This window comes from Mesoplodon densirostris, chromosome 7 (assembly GCF_025265405.1).
Source record: "Mesoplodon densirostris isolate mMesDen1 chromosome 7, mMesDen1 primary haplotype, whole genome shotgun sequence".
Lineage (NCBI taxonomy): Eukaryota > Metazoa > Chordata > Mammalia > Artiodactyla > Ziphiidae > Mesoplodon > Mesoplodon densirostris.
The window spans coordinates 16,914,030-16,927,439 of NC_082667.1; the positions used below are offsets into that span (position 1 = coordinate 16,914,030).

The 13,410-nt window shown below is 43.5% G+C and overlaps 1 protein-coding gene across 3 annotated transcripts in view; it reads right to left on the reverse strand.

The window, feature by feature from the left end:
- Positions 1-13,410, reverse strand: part of EXT2 (exostosin glycosyltransferase 2) — a 143,502-nt gene that overhangs the window by 123,513 nt on the left and 6,579 nt on the right. For 2 of the 3 annotated variants that reach the window (XM_060104632.1, XM_060104631.1), the window contains exons 2-5: positions 10,860-11,023; positions 9,163-9,728; positions 8,129-8,218; positions 2,686-2,802 (exon numbers count right to left, since the gene is read on the reverse strand). In XM_060104632.1, the coding sequence (XP_059960615.1) occupies positions 2,686-2,802; positions 8,129-8,218; positions 9,163-9,698 (743 nt within the window). In that variant the 5' untranslated portion in view covers positions 9,699-9,728; positions 10,860-11,023. The remainder of the gene's footprint in view (positions 1-2,685; positions 2,803-8,128; positions 8,219-9,162; positions 9,729-10,859; positions 11,024-13,410) is intronic. The other variant, XM_060104633.1, reaches the window with a different exon arrangement.

Consider the following 13,410-nt stretch of genomic DNA (forward strand, 5'->3'; position numbering starts at 1 on the left):
TCATACCATATACAAAAATTAACTCAAAATAGATAAAAAACCAAAATGTAAGAGCTAAAACTATAAAATGCTTAGTAGAGAACACAGGTGCAAATCTTTGTGGCCTTGATTAGACAATGGTTTCTCAAGTATGTCACCAAAAATGCAAGCAACCAAAGGAAAAATAGAAGCTTCATCCAAATTAGAAGCTTTTGTGTATCAAAGGACACTATCAAAAAAGTGAAAAGACAACCTACAGAGTGGGAGAAAACATCTGCAAATCATATATCTAATAAGGATCTAGTATCCAAAATGTACAAGAATTCTTACAACTCACCAATAAAAACACAACCCAATTTGAAAATGGGCAAATGATTTGAATAGACATTTCTCCAAACACAGTATATAAATTTTCATAGCCCATAAGAACATGGAAAGGTACTCAGCATTATTAATTAGAGAAATGCAAATCAAAACCACAATGATACCTCTTCACATCTGCTGGGATGGCTAGAATAAAAGACAGGTAATAACAAGTCTTGGCAAGGTTGTGGAGATATTGGAACCCTCCCTCAGACCTTGCTGGTGGGAATGTAAAATGGTACAGCTGCTTCAGAAAACATTCTGGCAGCTCCTCAAAAATTTAAACATGGAGTGAACATATGACCCGGCAATTCCACTCCTCAGTATATACCCAAGAGGAGTGAAAACATATGTTTACATAAAAGCTTGTACATGAACATTCATAGCAGTATTATTCACAATGGCTAAAAAATGGAAATAACCCAAATGTCCATCAACTGAAGAATGGATAAACAAAATGTGGTATATCCATATGATGAAATATTAAGTCAAAAAAGGAATGAAGTATTGGTTCTATTCTACAAAATGGATAAACTTTGAAACCACTAAGCTAAGTGAAAGAAGGCAGACACAAAAAGTCACCTATTGTATGACTACATTTATATAAAATGTCCAGAATAGGCAAATCCATAGAGACAGAAGGCAAATTGGTGGTTGTTGCTAGGAACAGGGGGCGTGAAGTTTGGGGGCAGGGATAGAAAGTGACTGCTAGAAGGCAGTGGGTTTATTTTGGGGATGCTGTAAACGTTCTGGAATTAGACAGTCATGATTAGATGATAGTTGTACAATTTTGTGAATATACCAAAAAACACTGAATTGTACACTTTGAGTGACTTTTATGGAATATGAATTATATCTCAATTGAAAAATAATAAAATAAATTAAGTCAACTCTGGGAGTCCACTAACAGAGGAAAATCCACAAAGATGATCTAAGCAGCAAAGTCATGAACCATTCAGTCTTTTTTTTTGCACTTGCCTAATGGTAGAGAAAAAAACATTTCAAGCTCTCCTGGGCTTTATACATTGTCTATAAAAAGTTGCTATGCCTAAAGGAAGTTCCAGAATTTGGTTCTGGGCCACACGGGAACACATATACAGGAGTGAAATGTCTTCTCTTTGGGAAAGTTCCCTTACTTCTCAAAGAACCCATAAAGGCTTCTAAGGGGAAGTTTGGGATGCTTCAATAATGGTTCTAATGTTCTGTGAGCAAACTACCCCCTTGAGACTCATTTCTGACACCAAATGCTATGTGTGGGTTTGTAGATCTCATCCAGCACGTATAACATTTCTGGTGTGGCAATATACAAACCAGTCACCTTCATATTATACATGAGCACTTGTCACAAAAGCAAAGGATACTATTATCATCCTGTTTGTTTAAAGCTCACTGATATGCTCATCATGAATTAGCACAATTTTAAAACAGGCTACAGCAAAAAAAAAAAAAGAAAGAAAAAGAAAGAAATTAGATAAAATACCCTGCACATGCATACCATCAGCCCTTCTCATTTCCTCGCTCACATATCAGAAATATGACCCAATTATGGCCAGGCATGGGGGACATGGCAGTTCAAAACAAGACCCGGCTGAAGCTTACAAAATCAAAGACCCCAAACAGATAAGGTTTAAGCAAGTCGTTACAAGGGCATAATGAGGGTAACTAGGAGTGCCATTCCAGGGGCCAGAAAGTGCCCCCTGACTAAGCAGTATTCAAGTTGAAACCTACAGGACAAGCAGGTCATTAGTCTGATGAAAATGAGGAAAAGGATTTCCAGACAATGGAGAGTGTTTACAGCACAGAAAAACTGAGAGCAAAGCTTATTCTAAGAATGAAAAAAAAAAAAAAAAAAAGCTAGACATGGAGACAGTGATCATGTAGTCCAGGGTCTTGAAAGACATTTTAAGGAGTCTGGGCTTCCCAAGAACAATGTGATGCCAACAATCAAACTGGAGAACAGCGAGACCAGAGGCAGAAGACCAAAGAGGAAGCCGTTTCAGCAATCCAAAGGAAGGACGACCGTCATCTGGTGTAGGGTGGGTGCAGAGAGACGGAGAGGTAGACAGATCTAGAAAATACTGAGTACTTAGGATGTAGAATCAACAGGACTTCTTATTCTGATACAGGAAGTAAGGGAGAGGAAAGAATTGATGACACCACATAGATTTCTGATTTGGGAAGCCTGGTAGACAGCACTCAAAACCGACTGAGAGAGAGAACTGAAGGATCACTAAGGTTGGGGTGAGGCCGGGAGATGGTAGACTCAAGGACCCTGGCCTGTAATCGATGCTTGGCTCTCGCCGGCACCTCCCAGCACCACCTGTTGTGCCGAATGCTCCTCACCCTGGTCCTTTCTCTGGAAGGTCCACCTCGGCTGACAGCGGACTATAGACAGGAATGCTGACATCGTAGCCTTGCCGGTAGGTCCATGTAGAAAAGCCACCACCAGCCAACAGAGCCCTGAAAGCAAAGGATTTTGTCAAATGATGAGAAAGAGAGAAGGTCTTCATTCTGATAAGCTCTGTGGAAAGGGGTAATTGAATATTCATAACAATATCAACCACAGCTAATGTTTACCAAGTCCGTTTTCTATAAAGACACTGTGCTAAATGTTGTACGATCACACCTCCTGCATCCTATTCCTGAGTCACCACCCTTCCTCTGGGGTCATCCTAAGTAGTCTTTCCCTACTTTCCATGTTTTAACATACATCACAGCCAGGAGGACTCCCTTTGCACAGCCCCTCTGTCACCTCATTCAGAGCCCATTCACCTCTCCCAAAAGTCACACCCAACTCTTTTTTTTTTTTTTTTTACTGTACGCGGGCCTCTCACTGCTGTGGCCTCTCCCGTTGCGGAGCACAGGCTCCGGACACACAGGCTCCGCGGCCATGGCTCGCGGGCCCAGCCGCTCCGCGGCATGTGGGATCTTCCGGGATCGGGGCACGAACCCGTGTCCCCTGCATCGGCAGGCGGACTCTCAACCACTGCGCCACCAGGGAAGCCCCACACCCAACTCTTAAACACACTTACAATAACAGCGATAATAATAGATCTGTACAGGACAACTGGCTGGGGAAATCACTTACCAACCCCACTGACTGGAATCTCAGGGGACAATGGACAAAGAAAGCAGTGGTGACAGCAAAGTATCACATCTCATGCTGCCTACACCCCAGCCTCTCTCCAATTCCCGCCCCGAGCAGTTCTTTCCACTGTCGTCCCAGAGCTGCGTGTGCATCATGTAACCTCTACCAGCTCTCACCATCCATTCCAGCTACTCAGTCTTATTAACCCAATTCCGTCTACAGGAAGCGGAATCCAGAACTGGACCTTTAGTGCTTCTCTTGCAGTCTGTATGCATGAGCTTTTATTCTCCTTGGTTAGAAAGCCAGGAAGACTCTGGTTTAATTGGATCCAGCAAGTAGTACAATGACACTTCATGAGAAAGGAAGCAGGTGTGTGTCACACCAACTTTTACAGTTATTCTGTCCCCGGGGCTGCAAACCCATCAGATCACTTACTGGGGCAGCGTGATGCCAGTTCCATGCACTGCACAGTCTGAGCCAAAGTGTATGAACTGAAAAGCCACATTTTGTGCCATCTTGATTGCTACCAATCCCCTCCCTGCCCTGATGACAGCCTACATTCCCTTCTAACATGACCAGTTTAAGTTCGAAGATTTTCAAACCACCCCTGGAAATCCCAATCTGTTTGTTTAAGCTTTAGGAAACCAAGAATTGGTCAGGGAGGTAACGTGCAAGCTAAAAACCTCTCCAGCTGCCAGTCCACCATGTAAGAGTCAATAACTAGCCTTCATATCAACATACGGTCCTATTTTTCTTGACTGGCATTCAGCAATGAATCCGTCCAACATGAATTTGGGTGGGTTCCATGACCATGATGGCAAGCAGACTGCATGGGTCCCCACAACCTATGTGCAGAGAAGCAAACACTGATCCAACATACAGGCACCAAGCAGTCCAGGTAAGCCAGGGTAGTGGGTGATGAGGTAATTACACCCACACCCCAGAGGACAGGAGCATGTGTATGTAGTGAGAAAGGAAGCAAGTGTACACGACGCCAACTTTTACTGTTACTCTGTCCCTGGAGCCCCAGGGGTAAGTGAGGGGGTTAGCACTGGTAGGAGGAAAGCATGCAACCCGAAGCATGTCTCCTGCCACAGATCACACATGTGCAATCTGGTGTGTGATCTCGGGAAGAGTCACCACTGCAATTAGTCAAACAAGCCGCACACCAGCCCTGCTGCTAAGACTTCAACTCGAAGTCACTGTATCTTCTTCTGCCAAGCTTTCCCTAACATTATAATGGAGAAAAAATTGTAAGCCTCCCTTGTTTTACAGAACACGTGTTTTACATTGACTGAAAAGTAAATTTCTGAGAAGCACATTCTGTTTTCCCATTATGTATCCCCAAATCAGAGATCCGTTCCAAAGCCACAAGAGACTGAATACAAACCATGCAGCTAAGAAAGCATTACTATGACGACCACACTCACACCAGGCCAGGTGTTCTATCACTGGAAGTGTCACCAGCATCTTTAGCACTTTCCGGGACTTCCTGACTCGGGGACATCACCGACCCTCCTCCTCTCAGCCTGGCCTCGTGGACTCAGCATCCCTAGCCTGGGTCTTTCCCACTCTCACAGCTCGCCTCCTCCCATGTGAGTATTCACAGAGCCTGAACACAGTTCGTCTGCAAGTGTATCTTTTGCTTCCTTTTAATCAGGCCTGCAAATTCCTCAAATATAAAGTGTCACGTTTTAGGTTTTGCAAAAAAAGAAACTGACCAATTCTACTGATTAGCCTTATTTGTTTGCTGACTCAAACTGCAAAAAAAAAAAAAAAAATTATGAGACAAGTACATTTGGGCAATGGCTAGATATTTGGTGAATATCTGGTGATATTAAAAAACTACTGTTAATTTTTTTAGGTATGATAATTGTATTGTAGTTATATATATATATATATTTTTTTTGGCTGCATTGGGTCTTCATTGCTGTGCGTGGGCTTACTCTAGTTGCGGCACTACTCTTCGTTGCGGTGTGCAGGCTTCTCGTTGCGGAGCACTGGGCTCTAGGTGCACGGGCTTCAGTAGTTGTGGCACGTGGGTTCAGTAGTTGTGGCTTGCGGGCTCTAGAGCGCAGGCTCAGTAGTTGTGGCGCACGGGCTTAGTTGCTCTGCGGCATGTGGGATCTTCCCGGACCAGGGCTCGAACCCGTGTTCCCTGCATTGGCAGGCAGATTCTTAACCACTGCGCCACCAGGGACATCCCTGTAGTTACATTTTTTAAAAAGCTCTTATGCAGGGGCTTCCCTGGTGGCGCAGTGGTTGAGAGTCCGCCTGCCGATGCAGGGGGCACGGGTTCGTGCCCCGGTCCGGGAGGATCCCACGTGCCGCGGAGCGGCTAGGCCCGTGAGCCATGGCCGCTGAGCCTGTGCGTCCGGAGCCTGAGCTCTGCAAGGGGAGAGGCCACAACAGTGAGAGGCCCGCGTAACACACAAAAAAAAAAAAAAAAAAAAAAAAAAGCTCTTATGCAGAGCCTCAAATGAAATGTTTACAGATGTAATGATATAACACCTGGGATTTGCTTCTAGATAATCTAGTGGGGAGTAGGTAGGAATACAGATAAATCAAGTTGACGATATCACAGCTGGACAGTAGGTATGTGGGGCTCACTGTACTAGCTTCTCTTCTTGTATATAAGTTTAAAAGTTTCCGTAAGAAGTTTAAATAAATATACACCCATAAGAAAGTAGAAATTTGTGAGAGATACGTACAAAGAAAGGATAACAAAAATCTAAGGTAGTAATAAAATTACAGAATGTGTCTGAGAAAACAAAGATCGGTAAAGTCAGACACTGAAGAGGTATAATTTGCTGTCATTTGAGTTAAAATAAAATGGGTATGTGAATATATATATAGGTGTGTTTGACTATAAATCCATCGAATAAAGACTCGAAAAATACAGTGTTTGATAACAGTGATTACCTCTCAGTAAGAGAGTAAAAAGAGAGGAGGATTTGAAAGCATACTTCTACATTTTACTCTTTGTACCCTTGCATATTGTTCCAATCTTGTACCAAGAAGGTATATGTGTATCATGCATAGGATTTTTAAAATCTGAAAGAGAAAGACAGATTCAAACAGCATAAAAGATGTATTTTCTGAGCTGACATTTGCTTCAGTCCTGGTCCTTGCATTTCCCTGAGTCAAGTAATTCTTAAATAATCACACCTAGGACTTTAGGTTTCAGGGGAATCTTAGAAACAGTCTAATCTAGCCTGTCTGTTTTCTAATTTCTGAAGAATCAGATGTGCAGCTCCTGCTAAAACCATTCTACACTCATGGTTCTTGCCTCCTCTGAATCCAGAAGCAAGGACAAAGAATAAGAAAAATTAACAAACAAATCTACTAACCTTACCCCAACCAGAAGACCACCTAGGCTTCAAAATGATATTTCCCCCATGGGAAGATAAGGGAGGACTATACGATGATTCATTACTTGCTACAGGATTGCCTATAATCACTCACAAAAAACACATGCACAGGGAAAATGATTTAACCTTCCTGACCCTTAACACCTAAGTACCAGCAAGGACTTACACTCTCTCCTGATTACTTGATACTTCGCTGCAGAGAAATGAAACCCCTTTTAACGTGTGCACTTGATAAAAATAAAATCCTTCTCCCATGCAGATACATATACCAAAATGTCAGCAGAAGTGAAATGTCCCAAACAGAAATAAGCCCTTCTCAAAACAAACCCAGAACCGCAGGTGAAGACATCGCATTCCTAACAGCTCTTTCCCTACCCTTCTCTATCCTCTAAAGTATTTCACTTTCCCAGAACAACCAAACGCATAAAACAGTAGCCCACTCAGGAACACTGGGGCTGAGAGCCAAATCAGGGATCACCTTGTGTTTAGCTGGTTTCTACAGAATTTGTGTGGCCTGACTGCCCTCTATCGTCCAAAATAGTTTCTACACCAAAGTTGAGGAATGGTCCCGGGGTGTGTCTTTTCTAGTGATAATTGTATTTCCAGATAGAAACTCAACACTGACTCTAGATAATCACTTAAAGCAAAGAGGGCTTAGATTTAATCTTCTGGGGAAAAGCAGTACTAAGTGTAGATTTTCATAAATGACAACGCTGGCCTCCCACAGCTGGCCTCACCTTTTTCAGTAACAACGATTTTTTAAGAGTTAAACATCAACTGTGATAAAGTTGGTTATAAATGAGTTCATATATGAACTTACAGTAATCCTCTACCTTGAATATTGCCCCGGACCCTCATGTTGGGCCCAAACTTTCTGCTCTTTTCAGAGCCTTGAGCCCAGTGATAGGAGAGGAACCTTAAGCAGCTCCTCCCTCCTGAGTTTTCCAGGAAATGGTGCAGTCAATGCACAAAGGGGCCAATACACAGTAAGCGAGCTCCAGCTGCAGTCGTGACGTCATGGCCGCGTCCCCTGCATCGGCAGGCGGACTCTCAACCACTGCGCCACCAGGGAAGCCCAAGACAAACTTTTAAGATGCCCCGCTGGAACCTAAGCTCCAACTGGTTTCCCCCAACAGACTTAGGCAGGTCTGATGCTTCTAGGTCTTGAGGAGGAAAAGGCCTAGGACAATTCTCCACTTTAACAAACAATTCTGGTTACAAAGTACGTCCCAGTGGGCTTAGAAATATGATTTCACATGAACGAAAGGGTCTTGCATTTACTTAATCCTCAGAACCCTACCACGGGGACAGCCCCAAATACACCTACCTGTCTCTGGGGACATCCAGGGCCGTGTTATAATCTGGGGGGCCTCCAGGCAACATGTTGAACAGGAGGTGATTGGTTCCTCGATCCCACCTATTAAGAAACATGTAGGAGAATTCACACATCAACTATGAAGAAACAAAGACAAGTCAGTTTCTGGATGACAAGTAGGCTTCCCAACCCATAACAGGGCCTCTTCTCAGGAGTGCCTGGAGATCCCAACAGTGCATCAGGCAGTGGCCTGGCTCCTTGAAAGTAAAGCTGGGGGATGTGCACTCCAAGCTTGTCCACTACAGAACTGCTTATGCAAATGAAAACCTGAATGCTACCTGAGTGTTCACCATTTGGTTACAGAAACAAAAAATAAATAAAATACAGAAGGCCAGTTAAATACATTAGGGAACGTGTGCAAAATGGAATACTATACAGCCCTTAAAATCATGTAGAACCGACAGATGAAGATGAAATTATCTGGAAATACATTCATGATAAATGAAGGGAAAAAGGCAGCAAGAGAACGTGTTTTGCTGTGTGATCCCATTCTGGACAAAAATGTTATATACACATGCATATGTATATATACTTTATACAAAAATGTATACATACATGCCTATGTATATGTTTTATACAAAAATGACTGAAAAGTAACAGCAAAATATTAATGATTATCTCTTAGAGGCAGGCTTATGGAATGAACCTTACTTTCTTCTTTTTGCTTACCTGTATTTTCAGACTTTTTATAGTGAATGTATATTATGTGAGTAATAAAGAAGGGGAAAAAGTGCTTAAATTTGAAAGGGAAAGCATGGGAAGCATCCTTAGCTTCTAAACGTTAAGAGGCTGGGAACCCACAGCAGTGGCACGGGAGGGTGGTACAGAGGCCAGGTGCCCAAAGCACCGGTCCTCCTACAAGTCAGTCGCTCATCCACTCACCCCCATATGAGATAAGAGACAAGCAGCCAGCCGGACACCAGCTCGAGAGAACCACTGGCTCTGCCCCTCCTTCCCTCTAGTTCCTGGAAGACCTGCTATGATACCTGGAGAGCTGGGCCAGTGCCTGCGCCGTCTCCTTCACGCGGAGCGCGTTCTGGTTGAGCAGGTCGATGGACGGGATGAACAGGCAGGCCCGGGTGATGTCCTCGGTGTAGTAGTCGCTGTCTGAGATGGCCGTGAGCAGCTCGTTGTATTCCTGGGAGATGGTGCTGCTCACTGGGACACCCGCATCATCCACATACTTTTTCAGAGAGTAAATGTACACCTTGATCTTGTTCTTGGGGTTGAAGCCACAGCGGTAGACGTCGAAACATGTGTGCATTCTGCAGCTGAGGTCGCCACGCTCGGGGACGGGGCTGTCGGCCGGCAGCCTGACCACAGGCACGTCGCGGATGCTGCGCTTCTGCACGCTCCAGTCGCTCGAGGACTCGATGGAGTGCGGCCAGAACTGAAACATGCCCGTGGCGATGAGGCCCAGCAGGACGATGGAGAAGAGGGTGATGTAGTAGATGCGGTGCTTGGTCTTCATTCTCGGGATGAGGGCAGGACCCCGGATGTTGTACTTGACCGAGGCACACATAATGACCCAGAGAGCCTCTTCCTCACACTCCTGGTTACCAGGGGAGAAGAGAGAAAAGTGAAGTTCTTAGGGTGGCAGATGACACTTGAAAGGACTGTTCAACTTTGAATCTACCTCTTTCCCTTAAGTGGTCTGATGAAATAATGAAAAGGGATTTTTGACCTGTCTTATAAATAAATAAATGTGTACATATGAGAATATGATATATTTAATATTACATACTTAATATAAATACTGTTAACATAATGTAAAAATACTACTATATTCTATAAATATATATTCTCTGAAAGCACAAGCTGGTAAATGCGTGGGACCTAGGAAGAGGGGTACTGACCAAGGAAGAAAAATCAAAAGTGGAACAGCTGAAGACAGTTGTTTTATTTTGCTTTCAAATACTTGCCTAACCTAAACTGATGCTTCATCTGGACAAACTGATGTTTCGTTCATTATACTAAAGCCTGTTTTCATTCATTCATTCATTCATTCAACCCTCATAGAGGACCTAAACAAAGAAGAAAGTGAAAACCTACCTTAGAGGGATTTATATGCTAATGAGACACAAAACTGTAACAAAATTTGGACACATTTAGATGGAAGGGAGAAATGAAGAAACAGGGAAGGAGGAAAGGAGAGGTGGAGGGAGGAAAAGAAAGGCCCATGAGGTAGATGCATTTCTAAAGATTGATGCTAACAATTCTCCCCACTGGTGAAGGTGCACACCACTTGTCCACTCAAAAGGTGGAATCTCTTTCCCATCCCCCTGAATTCGGGCTAGCCTTGTGACTTGTTTGACCAAAAGAACGTGGCAGAAGTGAGATTCCGGGGCCTCTGAGTCCAAGACTTAAGAGACCCTGTAGCTGATGGAAGTCAGCTGCCACATTATAAGGAAGCTGAGCTCCCAGCTTAGGGCAACCTCAGGAAGACCCCAGGGGAAACTATGTGAAGCAAACATGAACCAGCCCCACCAAGCTCTGTAGAGATGGCAGAATCCCAAACAAATACATGATTGCTGTTGCTGTGGCTGTCTGTAAGTTTTGAGGTGGTGTGTTATGTAGCAACAGATAAAGAGCCAATAAGCATCATTGACAGATATAAAGAAAATCCTTAGTCCTCAGCTGAAAATGCAGAGTCCCCCTGTAGACCACAAATTAAGATCCTTACCGAACAAGCCCGACACCTGATGCCTAGCTACCGTGTGGGGAGGGTAAAGCCTTGAGTGTGACTGCATCGTCTGGCACAGACATGTTACTGCAACAAGAGACTTTAGGACTTCAGCATTCCACATGTCAAAATCCCGATCTTCAAAATGGCCTCATTCGGAAAAGCTATTAATATAAAGGGAAATAACTGAAAAGCTCATAGAGGTCTACCTTAAGGTTTATCAACCATTTTCACTATGGCTAAACGGAGTTCTCCCCAATCATGCCCACACTGTAAGACTGCTTCCTTCCTAGCCAGCAGGGTCTCGTCAAGCCTTGAATGTTGCAATCATCATCAGCTTTTTGGGTAAAATGTGCTGAATGGTCATGAATGATTTCAACTTGTATCTCTCTGAGACCATGATCTGGAACATATCAAGAAATGTGCTTGTCATGGACTAATGTATGAAAGTTCATACATTTTAAGCTTAAAGATTATCATCTTTGGGGTATATACATTAGCCATTCAATATATACTAATGGATTCCATGACAGAAATGCAGGCACAAGAGCTATTTCACTTTTTCTGTCATTCTAACGATGAACAGGATGTTCCTAGCCTGCCCCCAACCCCTACTTACCACCAGGCCCACCCTATCATTTTCCTTCTCTCCATGTATCCCTCCTGGAGCTAGAAAAGAGGTCTTGGCACAAATGCACGCAAGGAGCTGCACTCTCCATATACCCCATGCCAGCACTGCCCAACAGGCTAGCAAGGTGTATCTATATGCGGAATCAATGGTTCTCAAACACCCAAATGCTAAGAATCACACAGGGAGAGCTTGTTAAAACACACAGAGTCTTTGGCCCCAGCACTGGAGGGTTGTATTAGTTGGTCTAAAATAAGGTCAAAGAGGGCCTCCCTGGTGGCGCAGTGGTTGAGAGTCCGCCTGCCGATGCGGGGGTTACGGGTTCGTGCCCCGGTCTGGGAGGATCCCATATGCCGCGGAGCGGCTGGGCCCGTGAGCCATGGCCGCTGGGCCTGCGCATCCGGAGCCTGTGCTCCGCAACGGGAGAGGCCACAACAGTGAGAGGCCCACATACCGCAAAAAGAAAAAAAAAATAAAAAAGAAAAAAAAAATAAAATAAGGTCAAAGAATCTATCAATTTAGCAAGCCCCTTGCGTGTTTATTTTATGCAGCTAGGTTTGACATCTTCACTAATGTTAGACAAACTACCTTTTAACATAGTAGCTTTTTTCTTTTTTAATTTATTTTATTTATTTATTTTTGGCTGTGTTGGGTCTTTGTTGCTGCACGTGGACTTTATCTAGTTGCAGCGAGCAGGGGCTACTCTTCATTGCAGTGCGGTGGCTTCTCTTGTTGCGGAGCACGGGCTCTAGGCGTGTGGGCTTCAGTAGTTGTGGCACGCAGGCTCAGTAGTTGTGGCACACGGGATTAGTTGCTCCACAGCATGTGCCATCTTCCCAGACCAGGGCTCGAACCTGTGTCCCCTGCATTGGCAGGCGGATTCTTAACCACTGCGACACCAGGGCACAGTAGCTTTTAAACCTTTTTTTTTTTTAAACTAAAACCTATAAGACAACATTTTATATTATGACCCAATACAGACATAGATGTGTATGTATAATATCTGAAATAAAACAAATATTTCACAAAACACTGTTTCCACAAAACAATGTTTAACCTTAGTACATAGTATTAGCCACAGAACATGTGATGCACACTGTGTTCTTCTATTTTCCTATTGCTTCTTAAAAATACTGGCCATAACCTACTAGAGCAATAATCCACAAAGGTAGTATCCACATATGAGCTTTACAATTTTCATGAGCTCCAGATTATTAAAAAAGACATTACCACAACAAAATAAATCCAAAGATAATAGAAGGAATTAAGTAATAAATAAAAGCACAGACATTAATTAATTAAAACCCAAATAGGATCAACAAAGCTAAACTTTTTTTAAAAAACACTAAAGAAATTGACATTTGGGCTTCCCTGGTGGCGCAGTGGTTGAGAATCTGCCTGCTAATGCAGGGGACACGGGTTCGAGCCCTGGTCTGGGAGGATCCCACATGCCGCGGAGCAACTAGGCCCGTGAGCCACAACTACTGAGCCTGCGCATCTGGAGCCTGTGCTCCACAACAAGAGAGGCCACGATAGTGACAAGCCCGCGCACCACGATGAAGAGTGGCCCCCGCTTGCCACAACTAGAGAAAGCCCTCGCACAGAAACGAAGGTCCAACACAACAAAAATAAATTAATTAATAAACTCCTACCCCAACATCTTCTTTAAAAAAAAAAAAAAAGAAATTGACATTTGACATAATTCTGGTAAGATTAATCAAGATAAAGAGAAAATAAAGCACAAATAAATACCTAGAATGAAAAGGGGCCCATAACTCTAAATACTGCATGTATTTAAAAGATGAGATGGTATCAATGAACTTATGCCAAAATATTTGAAAATTTAAATGAAATGGAGAAATTCTTTAAAAATATACCTTATTAAAACAGTCTCGGGCCTCCCTGGTGGCGCAGTGGTTGGGA